Source organism: Ruditapes philippinarum, unplaced genomic scaffold (genome assembly GCF_026571515.1).
Source record: "Ruditapes philippinarum isolate M1 unplaced genomic scaffold, ASM2657151v2 ctg5080_1_1_1_1, whole genome shotgun sequence".
Taxonomy (NCBI): domain Eukaryota; kingdom Metazoa; phylum Mollusca; class Bivalvia; order Venerida; family Veneridae; genus Ruditapes; species Ruditapes philippinarum.
Window position 1 is genome coordinate 15,001 of NW_026851984.1, and position 15,648 is coordinate 30,648.

The window sequence follows — 15,648 nt, forward strand, 5'->3', positions numbered from 1 at the left end:
TATGTAAGTAAGTTACTGTCAAGGAATGAACTAAATAAACACATTACAAATTGTATTTTTAACACCTTTAAATAGATAGATAGATCTATAGTTTATTCATATAAGACGTGTACAAAATGCACATGGTAACAAAATACATACATTCAAATATAATTAAACATCACGTAATCATCAAAGTTAACATTATTTAGTAGCAAAGTGTCATACAATGATAAAACTACATATTTGGACTGCATTAACAAAACATCTATAAATCTATAGCGTAGCGCTACGGTATAAGTTGATTTGTATAAAATTGAACTTAGTTCCGTCTTAATCAACAGTTATTGTGACGCAGTCTGTCGAGGCGTCAGGAGTTTGGAACTATATGCGTGAGTTCGAGCCATGCTGGTGACACTCTTTTATTTATTAAATTCAGTTTATTCAATAATTTGTTCTTACGATCTCAGTGTGTCCAGAAATAAATTTCCCGAAGAAAAGAAAAATTATCATATTCTGGAAGACATCCCCTTTAAATTAACATGTGATATTATACAATTTTTGACTAGTGAGCCATTGAATATGATGTGATATTCACCGGCAGATGACATATTGACCGAGGCGATAGCCTAGGTCAATATGATTTTCTGCCGGTGAATATCACATCATATTCAATGGCTCACTAGTCAATAATTGTTTTATTATATGAATAGGCTAAGAAATAAAAAACATCACAAAAAGTACAACCTTATATACATGTACAAATTTTGCCTCGTTGAAGCGCGGGAAAAAAGACGCACGTGTTAGGCGTGCAACGACTTCGCGAACGCTGCGCATACAAAAGTAATTCAAGTTTATACTCAACATTGCGGTGTAGCCTTTAAGTAAAATGGTAATGTATTGATATTTTAATCGAGAAATATGCCAAAAAGAACAAAAAGCAACAATTATTTTTTAAGTAACACGCGTATTTAACAGTCTACGGTGTATGATCATTGAATATGAGTCTCAATCTATTTTTAGACTGGGAAAATCCAATTCAGCCAGTGAATATGACTACACCCAGTAAATATGATTTTATAAAAAGTTCTGTTGACTACTGTTTGGACCAATGAGATTGCAGATATATTTAGATCATATAATAATAAAGAATATTACATTCGTGTCTTTTAACATTGAACTTATTAAACTCATTGACGATAACATGCTCGACCGAGCCCCGTAATCCATCATTTTATCAAACTCATTTAATAAATTCAATATGAAAAGACACTCATGTGATATCCTCTATATTTATACTGTATCTAAATGATCTTCAGGTCAAGTTTAAAAATGTGGGCTCAGAATGAGGCAATTTAGTCAAGTCAATTTTATTTCCTTTTATAGATAATTTCGAATCTGCGAAATTATTTCTAGATATAGATCAAATGATTCATCTGCTGTGGTCGGCGTTGTCGGGTTAACAAGTTTGAACAATCGGCAGAATTCAGGAAAACAGCCTTCAAGGTTAGGTGGTTTCGAATATATTTCCGTACATACATCAACTTCTTCTTTGTTAACGTTGTGGCTATAATTCTTAGTGTTATATAGTTCAGGTAATGTATACATGATATCAGGTTTACCTCGTGGTCCATCTGTTTTCCCCTTAGAAATATCATGTGAATTCCACTCATTCGTAAATTTAATTAATGCACTTCGTATAACAGGTGTGAAACAATACATTAAAATTGTCTTTGGAACATATCACCATCGCAATAGATACCTGTGTCTCGCAAGTCTTTGAAAAAACTTATCCAAAAGTCCATGCACTGACGTCTAAGCATGCTCCACATGGATTCCATTCTTTGATTTGAGGTACTTTTACCTTGAATGAAGCCTTTTCAAGCTGAATGATCATCATGGTGGTGCAAACGGACATATATTTGCAACTGTCGAATTATTCTATTTTCTGTACCCAGATCACTGCGTATCACTGCTGGAACTCTGCAAGCACCACTTTCCTTTACACTGTTTAAAAAATATCGAGCTATTATTTTTGGATCGGTATTGCTTGGACCCAACTCAAGCCATATAATCTTTCTACTAAATCCGTCTACTGCCCGTGAATTGCAAATCCGAAGGGTTTAATTTTATCATATCCGTCGATGTGCCAGATAAAGTCAGGACCAGGACATGAGTATTGGCGACGAAGTAGACGCTTGGCCTTTCGTCTCTGCATACCTTCTGGGTCCGCTATCCACATCAAACGAAGAACAGTTTTTCTACGTACATGTAATCCATAGAAATCTTTAAGCCGCCACCACATAGTCTTATAACCCAAACATCGACCACCTCCAGATATTTCTTTTAAAATGGCACTTATAATCGTTTCAATTTGAGACTCTGGACCTCTTCTAAATAAGCTCATTCGCTTTAACAGTCGTTTTAATTGTCTATAACTTATTCTTATTCCATGAATGACCGAAAGTGTAGCTAAAATTTCCTTGTACTTGTATCCACGACAGAAGTAATGCTGTATTAGATCCAACTTTACTTGAAACACCTGAGTTCTTTGCTTGTCAACTGGCAACACAGCAAGTACTGGATCGACAATAGAACAAGACCATAGTATAAAGATCTGAAAATGATCAAAATAAAAGAAACTTTGTAAAACATACGATTTATCATTTAGCCTAAAGGGACCAATTATCGACAGGAACCAATTATCATTAGGTCATCATTTTGAGAAGGGACAATTGCTTTGAAGTTTTTTATTTTGACCTTAAAATCGATGCCGAAAGGAGATAATAAATATGACTTGAGAACATGGTTGTTGTCGTCCATAGTAAAAATTTACAAAAATAAAAATAAAAGAAATACACAATATATCCCATTGTTTTCTCTTTGCAGGGAAGTAAGTGTATTAATCGTCTGATAACTGGTGCCTCGAGGCTAAGTTTGATAACATTTTACCAACTTTATCATCAAACAAAACAGTATTCTAATTTTGAGAAATTTTATTACATTCTAGAATAACATGTATTAAAATAAACTCAACCATACAAATATAATTTGCCAAATACAAAGACAATGTACTAATATATAACTTACCAATAACATCCAAGAATACATGCCCTTTCCCATGGCGTACTAATCACTGAACTGAAAGAGCGGAAATGACGTGTAATGACGTGGATTTTTATTATGTCTAAAGTCTGAACTCTGAAATCTGAAGTCTGAAGTCTGAAATCCGAACTCCGAAGTCTGAACTCTGAACTTTGAAGTCTGAAATCCGAACTCTGAACTCTGAAATCTGAAGTCTGAAATCCGAAGTCTGAAATCCGAAGTCTGAACTCTGAACTCTGAAGTCTGAAATCCGAAGTCTGAACTCTGAACTCTGAAGTCTGAAATCCGAAGTCTGAACTCTGAAATCCGAACTCTGAAGTCAGAAGTCACCACCGGTCTTTCGTAAGAAAGTGTACATTTCATATCTAGAAAATTTTCATAAATGTCTAACAATAATCAATTTTGCAAGTATTTGATCTTCAAAAGTCTTGGAACCGTTATACTTTGTTTTCAGAACAGAGGCATTTACCTTACAGATTTACCTTACCTCAATATTACTTTTAACTATTCCAGTTGTGTGTTGAATTAATACCGGAAACACGATACCACCTTGTGAACCCAACAAAGTCAGCAAAACTTATCCTATAATTTTCTGCAAATTTATGTTCACATTATGATCAATGCAGTGCTTTGCTATGGAATAACGTTTCTTTCTTTCATTTAATGTTTTGAATAATGCAAACGTGGTGCTTTCACATGTCTCGAGGATAAATTGTCAATTTAATTGCACTTTTTCAGCATTAAATAGTAATACAAAATATATGAAAATAAATTTTAAAAAATGCATATGTCTTGTTTGTGACAATTTGAGTGTAACTGCAGGCGATTTTATACGATAGTTTCATAAACTGTTTACATTCAAAGACCTTTGACTATCATTTTAGTCTTTGTCTTATTTAGTAGTTGTCTTATTTATAAACTTAAGGAAAATAAACTATATAAATTTATTATTATATTTTGTCTAGATCAACAACAATTTTGTTACAATTCCGTAAAAAATTGTCGGTAAAATGTTATTTCGATAATTCTGGTTTTATTCACCGCGTTATAAGATCCGAAAATTTTCAGACAGTACCTGATCACTTCCTTTTTAATATGAAATTACTTTTATGTCTTGAAAAATAAAGTCCAAGATCAAAAGTTATTTAATGGATCAGCTTTTTTCTAATTGCTTTGCATTGCAAAAATATAAGAAACATTAGTGAAATATAAATTATACACAGCGGAAGGTACATGAAAGATCCATTTCTACTTTACTAAAATGACTTACGTCAACAATCATGCAGTTTCGTTTAAATACGATATGTAAAAACTAAAATGACTAAAATATTATCAGCACTAACCTAGCATCAAAAGATTGCTAATAACGATAAACCTTTTAATGTTTTATGTTTTGGTTATTGCAAGCGTTACATCATACTACTAGTTTTGATAAATTGTCGATTAATTATACACAGCGGACGGTACACTTACATCAACGATCAAATACTGATCAAATGAATTGATGTGCGTCATCAATAATGTAGATTTGAGAAGACGCGATGAAATTAAAACGACTAAAATATACAACTCTGACCTAGCAATTAAATACTGCTCATAACGGCAAAACCTTTAAATGTTTTCCTTCCTTTATTGCCAGCATTACTATAATAATTATTTTTGATAAATTGTCGCTGATAAATGTAGTTATTTTGAAATCACATCAAGATGTTTTTTTGCTGCTGCAAAGGGTTCATTAAACATAATTTGTAGGCGCCCTTTGGGACCAGAGTACTTTATCAACTTGTAACATACAGATATTGTCTGGAACAAAATGGAAATGAATGAGTAAATGATAAGACTTCCTGGAGAATAATTTCAGGAACTATCACTTTTATTGACAAACATATTTTTCAAAAAGGAATATTTCTTTAAGTGATATTTTGTATTTTACTACATTAAATTTTGATTTCTGTTATAAGCTACTTGCGTTTTCATTACATAATGCATTTCGTAACGCTGGAATATAAAAATGTCTCAGACATTATGCATCTGTTATAGTAAGGCCGGATGTGATATATTATATATTCAATATTTAACACCGTAACGAGCATCGTTGTTTGTAAACGGATCAATCTATTTTAATGCAAGTCAAACTGAAAAGTTTGAAATGGCGCATACAACTGTAAAGTCATTATATTTTACTTAGATAACAAATTATTCTAGAAATTGGATACCTTTTGAGATCATGACTATGGCAACGTGACCACCGTTTTGAATGCGACTTCGGTGCTTGTCGTATTAAATACAAAGTAATTTTCGGTAAAGCCAGTAACATATAGTGTCATAAGTTTATTACACTCTTTGACTTTAATTATATATTTGCATGCAAAAAGGATTAGTTACAGGGTGTCAAAACGGGTGGCAAACGCATTACAATCTGTAATATATGGCGGTTGTGTGTAATGGACTGTTTTCTTTTCTTAAAGCATAAACAATTATATTGTCCGGTGCGGTATGGCCAGTTATGTGTCAATGTGCCGCTAAACTCAACATACAAACAAACAAACAAATAATACATTTAATATGTATGTATGTATGGAAAATATCTGGACAATTTTGTGTTTGGCTTAAGTATTAACACATTAAAATATTTTCCATTTGTTGAAAAATTCACGAAACCGAATAAATGTAAATCGCTTACATGTAATTGTCAACTTCATCATGTACAATTACAAGCAGACAAACAAACAAATAAACAAAGATAGAAACGTGAATTGTCCATGACTATGCACTAATATGGCAACAGTCAGCCACTATCTCAAACGTACCAACATATTTAGTTGAAATGTGTATACAAATTCACAGTGTGTTATGTGTTAATAATGATATGCAAGTAGCTGAATGCAAACATAAGGGCATAATGTTTAAACATATTTTACATTTCAACAATAACCCTTAATTAACATCATATTAGTATCATATTATTAATTTAAAAGTGTAAAAAGCTATATATCTGCTTCAAAAATTATTGTTTGAATTTTAAAAAAGAATACTTCGAAATTGCTTGTATGAAATAAACATCGCAGAAAATTGCATTAAAAGCAAATGATGCATGCACAAAATCATTGCTAACCGGATAAAACGCTACTTAAGACAACAAAATAATATTTTGTTCCGGAACATTTTATTCTGTTAACTTACAATATTCAAGTGTATTAAATAACAGAGACATTCTATGTTACGACTTTTTCGGGAATCAACCATATAATAATGGAACCAATATAATTTTACTGTTGATAAATTTATAAAAATATCTCATAAGATATAGATTTATTCCCTTTAAGTATACAGTATTTGCAATGTTTGTTTTCAAGCTTATCAGCCAATGCCCAAACTAAGTGATTATTCATTTTTAAAGATAAGAGAATGCTCAGAAAAGTACAGAACTTCTTTTTATTGCCATGAAGAATATATACACCAGCAGCTTTGCGAGAAGATAAAGTCTAAAAGCTTAATTTACGCTAGGGACACCAGTATAAATTCAGTCGAAATATATAGTATGTGTAGGTTAAACTTGTTGTGACGTGAATAGAAATTTGCTTTTATTGACATTGTTATTCCCTTAAAACAATTAAATTAATACTGTGTAACAAAAGAGGATTCAAATCGTATAATTATAGACAAAATATGATAATGCCATTAAATTCGAGGGAAAATATTGCCAGCATCATTTGCAAGAGGAAATGTCTTCATTTGAATATTTTTATTTACATCGTACGCATTTTCTACAGTTTTTGCAAGAAATAATCAGACAATCAAGTGGTGATTACTACTTATCCTGTTTACATCCGGCAAGTTTGGGAAAAATGAACCTTTCACACCTTCCTACGCTTGTCGTTTCCTGTGATTCTAATTTTGATTCGTGTTTCGTAAAAATGATGAATTATGTTAGTTAAATGTATTGTGTTACACCGCCACCTACATAAAGTTTTTATGTTTTCATATGTTTTTCTATGTTAAAAGTGTGAATCCTTAATCTATCCACACAATGAAATGGTAAACATAAACTGTTTTAGTGATTAATAATATCTTGTTTTCACAAAATTGGTGTTGCACATATTATATCCAAACGTCTAAAAACAAATCTTATATTTTACAGAACGTAATACTTCCATAATAAATTGAACTATTTTAACCTTCAACATAACATTGACAAATGCACACAAATGCTTATTTACACTTCCATTGTACTAATATATAATTCACCAAAGTTGAAACACATATTGCAGACAATATCAAAAATATGTTTTGACCATAGTAAAGCATGCCATTTAACCAGATGGGTTCGTGAAATATGTACACACCTTATTTTATTTACTGGAGGTTTTTAAAGCATCCAAATAAGGAGACGTAAAGTTTTTTCTCTATGTATCATTATCCGAGGATAGACTTGTCTTAATCTTCTGATTAATAGTAATCATTAACATAAGTAAGCTTTCCCAAGGACGTTAAAGAATAAGTTGTACCAAAAGATCGAGAACAATCCATGTGTAAAGTCTGTTAAAGTACAATATATACATATATAATACAAATCTTTAAGAATTAATACCATAAAATACTGCCTTGTTTATGCCTTGTTTGGGCCAATTTTTCATGACAACATTTTTATCAAGTTAAGTATATTAGACAAATAATATTTGTCATATTTTTGGGTTCAGATCGGAATATCCGTCCCGAATAGGCGGTAACGAGGCTTGCCGCAAACATAAGTCCTATATATTTTTCTTGCATATTCTACCATATTCCATCATGTTTTAAATTCTTTACCTTGAAAAACAATTGTCCATGGGTAATTATGTCATTACACCCGTAACTATTTTTATCACAGCGTATGAAATATCAACTTCATTCATATGCATACCGGCGAAATTACGTCATTCTAAGAATACCATTGTATAGCACGAGACTTATGTGACACTCCCAATGCAAGAAAGTAATTACCAGTCTGTTATGCTAGAAGAAACATTTGTGCATATCAGACAGGATTATCTACTGTTTACACCGGTGCTTGAAATACCTGCCAAGTCGCGTGCTTTGCATAACGTTATTCGCGCGTTATTCCTATTATGAATGAATTGCGTTCTTAGAATGTCATTTTGCTGTTATGAATGAAGTTGAAAATTAATACGCAACTTTAAGAAAAAAATGCTATATAAAAAATTAGTTGTTTTATTATTCTTTGTCCGAAATATAATTTATAGGAAATAAACAAGAAAAAGAGACAAACACCGGCTGTCGTAACAGACGAAATATATAGCTTTCTGAGTAACTATTTACGGAAAACATGATTTACGTACAAAGGCAGATTTATTTAAGCTGATGGTAATACTTAATAAGATGTCCAGAAACACTTGTTCAATTAAATTTTACCGCCTTTGATGTGTGCAGTAATTTTAATGGCATTTAAAATATTTAATAACATTTACATCACATTTGTATCGTTAATGCTGTGGTGATAAAAGACAAATATTCCAGTTACTCTTGTCACAATGTAGCCTTTTAACTGTCTCAAGTACTGTATATTTAATTCAGTGTATAACATACGGTCAAATGTATTTAACATTTGCAGCAATTTATATAATAGTACTTCATATTGAAAGCTTGTAAAAAGATGATATAACATATTATCATAAGTGTGTTGTATTCAAAACATCTTGACTGTGATATACAATGGGACTTAACAGTTAATTTCCATGACCATTTTATATGATATACATAATATATTAAGGTTTCAAAAAAAATCACAATGTTACACAACAGTCGTGACATATTCTGTGTTCAACAATCTGTATCTTTACCAGGAAACGATGAACTAGGATTTAGACACACATGCTGACTCAGTCTTATAAAGAGGTCTGTTAAGAATATTTTGTTGCACTCGTTTGCTTATAAGTAATCTTGGTCACAGACGATATACAAATGTATTTAGAAAATCATTCTGACCGATTCTAATGAAGAAAGGGAGAATGTACTAATCAATTTTTGTACCGTATCTTCTGACAAGGAATCCAGTGAGTAATCTCACAATAAGCGTTCTGTTCCCTCAAGAGCTTAAACATAATCAAATGTTATGTCATCGGACACTGTGATAATATCTTGTTAAGATGTCAGATGTATCACTGTGACACTTAATCACAGAAAATATCTGAGATTTATTCTCTGGTGGTGCGAACGCTTTTCTGAAAAGGTAATAATACAATAACATAATTAGGACAAAAGGAATAAGTTACGTCAGTACGTATAAATTAAACTTGACATCAAATATCTATTTATGTTTTTAATCAAATGATTTCTGAGTATTGTGTCCGAGCTTAAATGTCTTGATAGGAAATTATTAACAGAAAATGAATTTGTATCTGAAGTAACATCTGAATTAATCACCTGTAGAAATAGTTTACACGAGTAAAAATATATGCTAAAAAATATTTTACATTTTTCATTCACGGGCTTAGAATCATTCAATCGAAAAAACTTGAGGTGCCAATATATCTATTCTGAAAAAAATTTGTAAACAAAGCATTAGAAGTATAGGAGAAGTAGGCAAGACAATATTTTAAATTGAAAATAATTAAAGGATCGTTATTCTTACAAATATAAATGAACTTTAAAATGCCGACAATACCAGTATTTTTTTAGGAGTAGCTCAAACAAGTTTTGTGACGGACGGAAAACGACGGAAAAGTGACCTCTATATTTCCCCGTTACCGACAAAAAATCCTATTCATACCTAACTTCAAGCAAATCTAAACATTGATGATCCTAAAGTTCATTTAAATATTAAACACCGGTTAAGTAGCGTTGTGTCTTTCTTCATCACATTGCTTTAGGAATGGTTGAATAAATGATTGAATCCCGCCTTTTATTATTAACCAAATTTATGTAACAGATTTATTTGGATTTAGTGTATCAGGAAAATCACACAGAGCCGGGAAGCTACAATGACAACAATCGGAAAGTCAATGTAAAGAGAATGAATTACTTCGGCGAAAATGTTTGGTTGATATAATAACAACATCGAAAAATTCAATATTATAGAGATATAAAAAATGATCGATTAAATATAACTCGTACTTTATATTTTTCATTATCTTGAATTTTATGATGATTGTGTGTTATCAAAGGCCCGATGAAAACTAAGTAAGTTAAAGAATAACGATAATAAAATGGAAAAACATGTCTGTTATCGAAAAAACATATGTCTCAGGACGCATAAAACATTCTTGGATGTTTAATATCAGAACATGGTTAAACGTTTTAAATGTTATTGTTCAGAATGGTCGGAGTACTATAAATCGTTTGCATTTGATAATACTGAATGCATTATTCTGACGTATAAAGTTAAAATGTCAGATATCGTTCACTATTGAATTCAGATAATAATAATAATGAACACGGTGACTGCAATTTACTTGCTGTCTTCTTTTTTGATTGACAACATTTTTGAACATTGGATATTGCAATTGTGGTTAAATTTGAGATATTTTCACTATATAATCTTGGGGTAAAAATTATGTAATTGGTCTATTTTTGCAATAACCAACTCAGTTATGCACGAAGAGGTACACATAAAAATAGTTTTAAATGTAACAGTTGCTGATTAACAAAAGGATGTGGTTATTATGCTGATGGCAAGCGTCCATTAGCCTAGGCAAATATGACCTGACCTTTATTTTAAAAGCTGACACAAAGCTTAACAGCATTAGAATCAAAATACTGGGCACAATTTGAATACCTGCACAGAATTATAAACTTCATTATTTTTACGTGACGGCTTAAATGCATTATAATTGCATCATCAAGAAATTACAAAAAGACCTTCGCTTTGAAATATACGCGACTTTGCCTAAGATTTAAACATTTAATAACAATTTATCATAACCGTTTGATTAAGTCGAAACAGAATATCATAGTTAAATAAAAAGATTATTTTCTAAAAATGTAGATTCCGTCAATATTACTGATTGCATATCTCTCAAAATAAATATCTGATGAAAGCAATTTCATAAATTGTGAATTTCTCCTTTTTTGTTTGAAATAAAAAAAATGATTAAGCTGTAACTTAAATCTTAACATTTGGTCGCTTTTTGTATATTTGATTATTTCATTTTACAATGTTAGATAATTACAATTACAACAGAAAAAGCTTATTTCAAAAGGACTTTTTTTATTTTGCGTTATTTGTTCTTTTGTTGCACAACTTTTTCAGTTTATTTCAACAGTCTCGATGTTTTTATAAAATCTTCTGATTAAGGAAAGAATACTATTAATATAAATATCTAATTGTTATATGTTTTCAAAAGTACAGTTGTTTATAAAAATTCTACTTAAAAATTTTATAAAAAAAAGCATTAGAAGTATAGGAGAAGTAGGCAAGACAATATTTTAAATTGAAAATAATTAAAGGATCGTTATTCTTACAAAAATAAATGAACTTTAAAATGCCGACAATACCAGTATTTTTTTTAAGGAGTAGCTCAAACAAGTTTTGTGACGGACGGACAAACGACGGAAAAGTGACCTCTATATTTCCCCGTTACCGACAAAAAATCATATTCATACCTAACTTCAAGCAAATCTAAACATTGATGATCCTAAAGTTCATTTAAATATTAAACACCGGTTAAGTAACGTTGTGTCTTTCTTCATCACATTGCTTTAGGAATGGTTGAACAAATGATTAAATCCCGCCTTTTATTATTAACCATTTTATGTAACAAATTTATTTGGATTTAGTTTATCAGGAAAATCACGCAGAGCCGGGAAGCTACAATGACAACAATCGGAAAGTCAATGTAAAGAGAATGAATTACTTCGGCGAAAATGTTTGGTTGATATAATAACAACATCGAAAAATTCAATATTGTAGAAATATAAAAAATGATCGATTAAATATAACTCGTACTTTATATTTTTATTATCTTGAATTTTATGATGATTGCGTGTTATCAAAGGCCCGATGAAAACTAAGTAAGTTAAAGAATTACGATAATAAAATGGAAAAACATGTCTGTTATCGAAAAAACATATGTCTCAGACGCATAAAACATTCTTGGATGTTAATATCAGAACATGGTTAAACGTTTAAATGTTATTGTTCAGAATGGTCGGAGTACTATAAATCGTTTGCATTTGATAATACTGAATGCATTATTCTGACGTATAAAGTTAAAATGTCAGATATCGTTCACTATAGAATTCAGATAATAATAATACTGAACACGGTGACTGCAATTTACTTGCTGTCTTATTTTTTGAATGACACCATTTTTGAACATTGAATATTGCAATTGTGGTTAAATTTGAGACATTTCATATATCTCTGGGGTAAAATATGTAATTGTTCTATTTTTGCAAATAACCAACTTCAGTTATGACGAAAGAGATACACATAAAATAAAGTTTTTAAATGTAACAGTTGCTGATTAATAAAAAGGATGTGGTTATTATGATGATGACGAGCGTCCATTAGCCTAGGCAAAGATGACCTGACCTTTATTTTAAAAGCTGACACAAAGCTTAACAGCATTAGAATCAAAATACTGGGCACAATTTGAATACCTGCACAGAAGTATAAACTTCATATTTGTTTACGTGACGGCTTAAATGCATTATAATTGCATCATCAAGAAATTACAAAAAGAGCTTAGCTTTGAAATAAACGCGACTTTGCTTAAGATTTAAACATTTAATAACAATTTATCATCACCGTTTGATTAAGCCGAAACAGAAATATCATAGTTCAATACAAAGATTATTTTCTAACAATGTAGATTTCGTCAAAATTACTGATTGCATATCTCTCAAAATAAATATCTAATGGAAGCAATTTCATAAATTGTGAATTTCTCCTTTTTCATTTGAAATAAAAAATGATTAAGCTGTAACTTAAATCTTAATATTTTGTCGCTTTTTGTATATTTGTTTTTTGTTGTTGTTTTTTCATTTTACAATGTTGCATAATTACAATTACAACAAACGAAGCTTATTTCAAAAGGACTTTTTGCGTTATTTGTTCTTTTGTTGCACAACTTTTCCAGTTTTTTCCACAGTCTCGTTGTTTTTCCTTAACTCTTCTGATTAAGAAAAGAATACTTTTTATATAAATATCTAATTGATATAGGTTTTCAAAAGTACAGTTGTTTATAAAAATTCTTAATATTCGACATTCAAAAAGTTAATCAATAATAAAGTTAATAAAGTAAGTTTTTTGTTTAAAATAAATCTTATCTGTTGTCATAAACTGCAATTTGCTTTAAGAAAATTGTATTGCAGGGTTTGAACCGAAGAGTTTTCAATTATTTTATATATAACTCACATTTTCAAAATCCAAACCAAAGTTCCTTTTTTCAATTTGCAGACAAAGAACTGTTTCAGCAATTGCTAGTTATTATGAATTTGCCTTATAATGAAATTTATGAATTGTTGCATTATATTGGATCTGGAAACATTTTATTAATTAGTTTAACTATGTTATACATTTAGATTTTTATATGAAGGATGATGATGCAAATCAAAGAAGTATTTGTGGCTTAATTTGTTATGACTGTTATGAATTACATTGCCCTTTTCGTGTCTTCTTTTAAATCAATATAAAGTTTTCAGCTATTATTAAAGATGAACGTCGAAAAACGTAATACAATTGGACGGCTTTATTTATTATAATTACCCATTTTATGAATATATCTAATTAACTACATAGCATTTTATTGCTCTTCCTGTAATTACCGATAAAAAGTCATTCTAATTTTAGATTGCTTTTTTAAAATGATTTATGACAAAGAGATAAAAATCTGTTTTCAAACATGGGTATATATTATCTTGATTACTGAGGGCATGTGCATGCCTCTAGCTATAATCTAAATTCCCTCAATTTCAACACGTTAATAGGAAGAAAGCTTAGATTATAAAAAAAAACATCTTTCGGAAGTGTTTTTGACCTATAAGCCAGTTGAAAACATATTACCTAGGTCCCCTTGGGAAAATATTCAATACTTTAATCTACAAGAATATGGGCACATACAATTCTCTCAAACAATTTGATATGTATACGATATATGTTACCTGTATAAGACAAAAATGATTATATCTTGTTACCGCAATATTAATCGCCTCAATAAAATCAATTATTATTGTATTTTATCCAAATCAAGATACCTATGCAAATATCGTTTCTGTTTGTGTATTCTTAATATTATAACGAGAAACAAAATTAAATACAATACTTAATACTAAACTACATGAAAAATTATTTTGGAAACCTTTTCTGAACATATTTCAATCTTCAATTGTTTAGCAATTATTATTTCGTTTTGTTGATGCCTATACGCAAGTATCATATAATTAAACAAGTTACCATTTTTGTTTCTTAGAATACAAAAAAGAAAGAAAAGAAGAAAAAAAACATTTTTGGGCAAATTTGTGTCTGCAATGATCATGTTAATTGGTATACATGTATTTCTGCATGCAGTTTTTACAACAACCAGATGATCTACATAAACCACAAATCATTCTTTTAGACAGAATTTCCATTTTAATTATAAAATCAACAGCCATGCATTTCAATTTTAGATTATCAGTCGACCGATATATTATTATCTGGTCTTGTTCCTGCTTCATGACTGACACTATCCTAGAACAAACAATCCTTTAATTTGCGGCGTCTGTGAAACTCAAGATTTAATAACACAGGGTGGATGTCCATGTTCTTTTTAATATATAGAATTATTTTTTATCACATTAAACATGATCCCGGCAAATATGTTAATTTAGCAGCAACTTAGATAAAGATACAAAACATCTCTTTTTTTTTGTGACAGCTCGGCTTTTTTGTAATTTGACAATTTATTTTAATCAATTGAACCCTTTGCTATATTATCAAGTTCTCTACCATTTACTAATATGTATACTTACACAATTAAACATTTTTAGGCATTTTGTAATAAAATAGTCATCTTTTGTTTACACTTTTTAAAAAAAAAATATTAGACGAAAAAATAGAGTAGAAAAGTATTATATATTTGCGTTTTAATAGCCTTTTGATATGATATTACTGGTTGAAGTGAAGTTACAATTTGAGAAAAAAGCAAACAAACATCGGTATTAGCAAATTAATGAGAAAAACACCTTTATTTTTGATAACTCCTATAACTCTATTGAGTGATGTATAGAAACAAAACTTGAAGTTTAATAACAATTGTACAGTAAGTTCAGTTGATAATGCTACATTGGCTTTCTTGATATTCATTAATTAGATAATTTATTTATATATTTTCTTTGTATACTTTTTATATTTTACCTTGCATTAACATCTGATTTCGTTAATAGATATGCCCATTTAAACCAAACCTGTTCTCTTAGTTTGATTGAACGAATATATATTTTAATATTATACTAAATTAACATTATATTAAACTCGATAAAATGTTAGCCTTGGACTTTGTTTAAAAGAACTCTCATTGATATCTTTGTGGCAAGTATCGCATGAATGTATCTTGATTTGTTCAATTGCTTTTTTTCAAATCG

At 30.1% G+C, this 15,648-nt stretch overlaps 1 protein-coding gene across 1 annotated transcript; it reads right to left on the reverse strand.

The window, feature by feature from the left end:
• Window positions 1-2,071: 2,071 nt before the first annotated feature.
• Window positions 2,072-3,392, reverse strand: LOC132744872 (uncharacterized). Its single transcript, XM_060733670.1, has 2 exons — window positions 3,070-3,392; window positions 2,072-2,596 (listed from the first exon to the last, which is right to left on the reverse strand). Exons 1-2 carry the CDS (start codon window positions 3,100-3,102, stop codon window positions 2,072-2,074), a joined length of 558 nt encoding a protein of 185 aa, XP_060589653.1. The 5' UTR covers window positions 3,103-3,392.
• Between the last annotated feature and the right edge of the window lie 12,256 nt (window positions 3,393-15,648).

Excerpts from the sequence above, each read along its gene's own strand:
- LOC132744872 (XM_060733670.1), bottom strand. The coding sequence starts at position 3,102 with ATGGGAAAGGGCATGTATTCTTGGATGTTATTG. Across the intron at positions 2,597-3,069 it reads TGTATTCTTGGATGTTATTG|ATCTTTATACTATGGTCTTG; the intron begins GTAAGTTATATA and ends GATCATTTTCAG.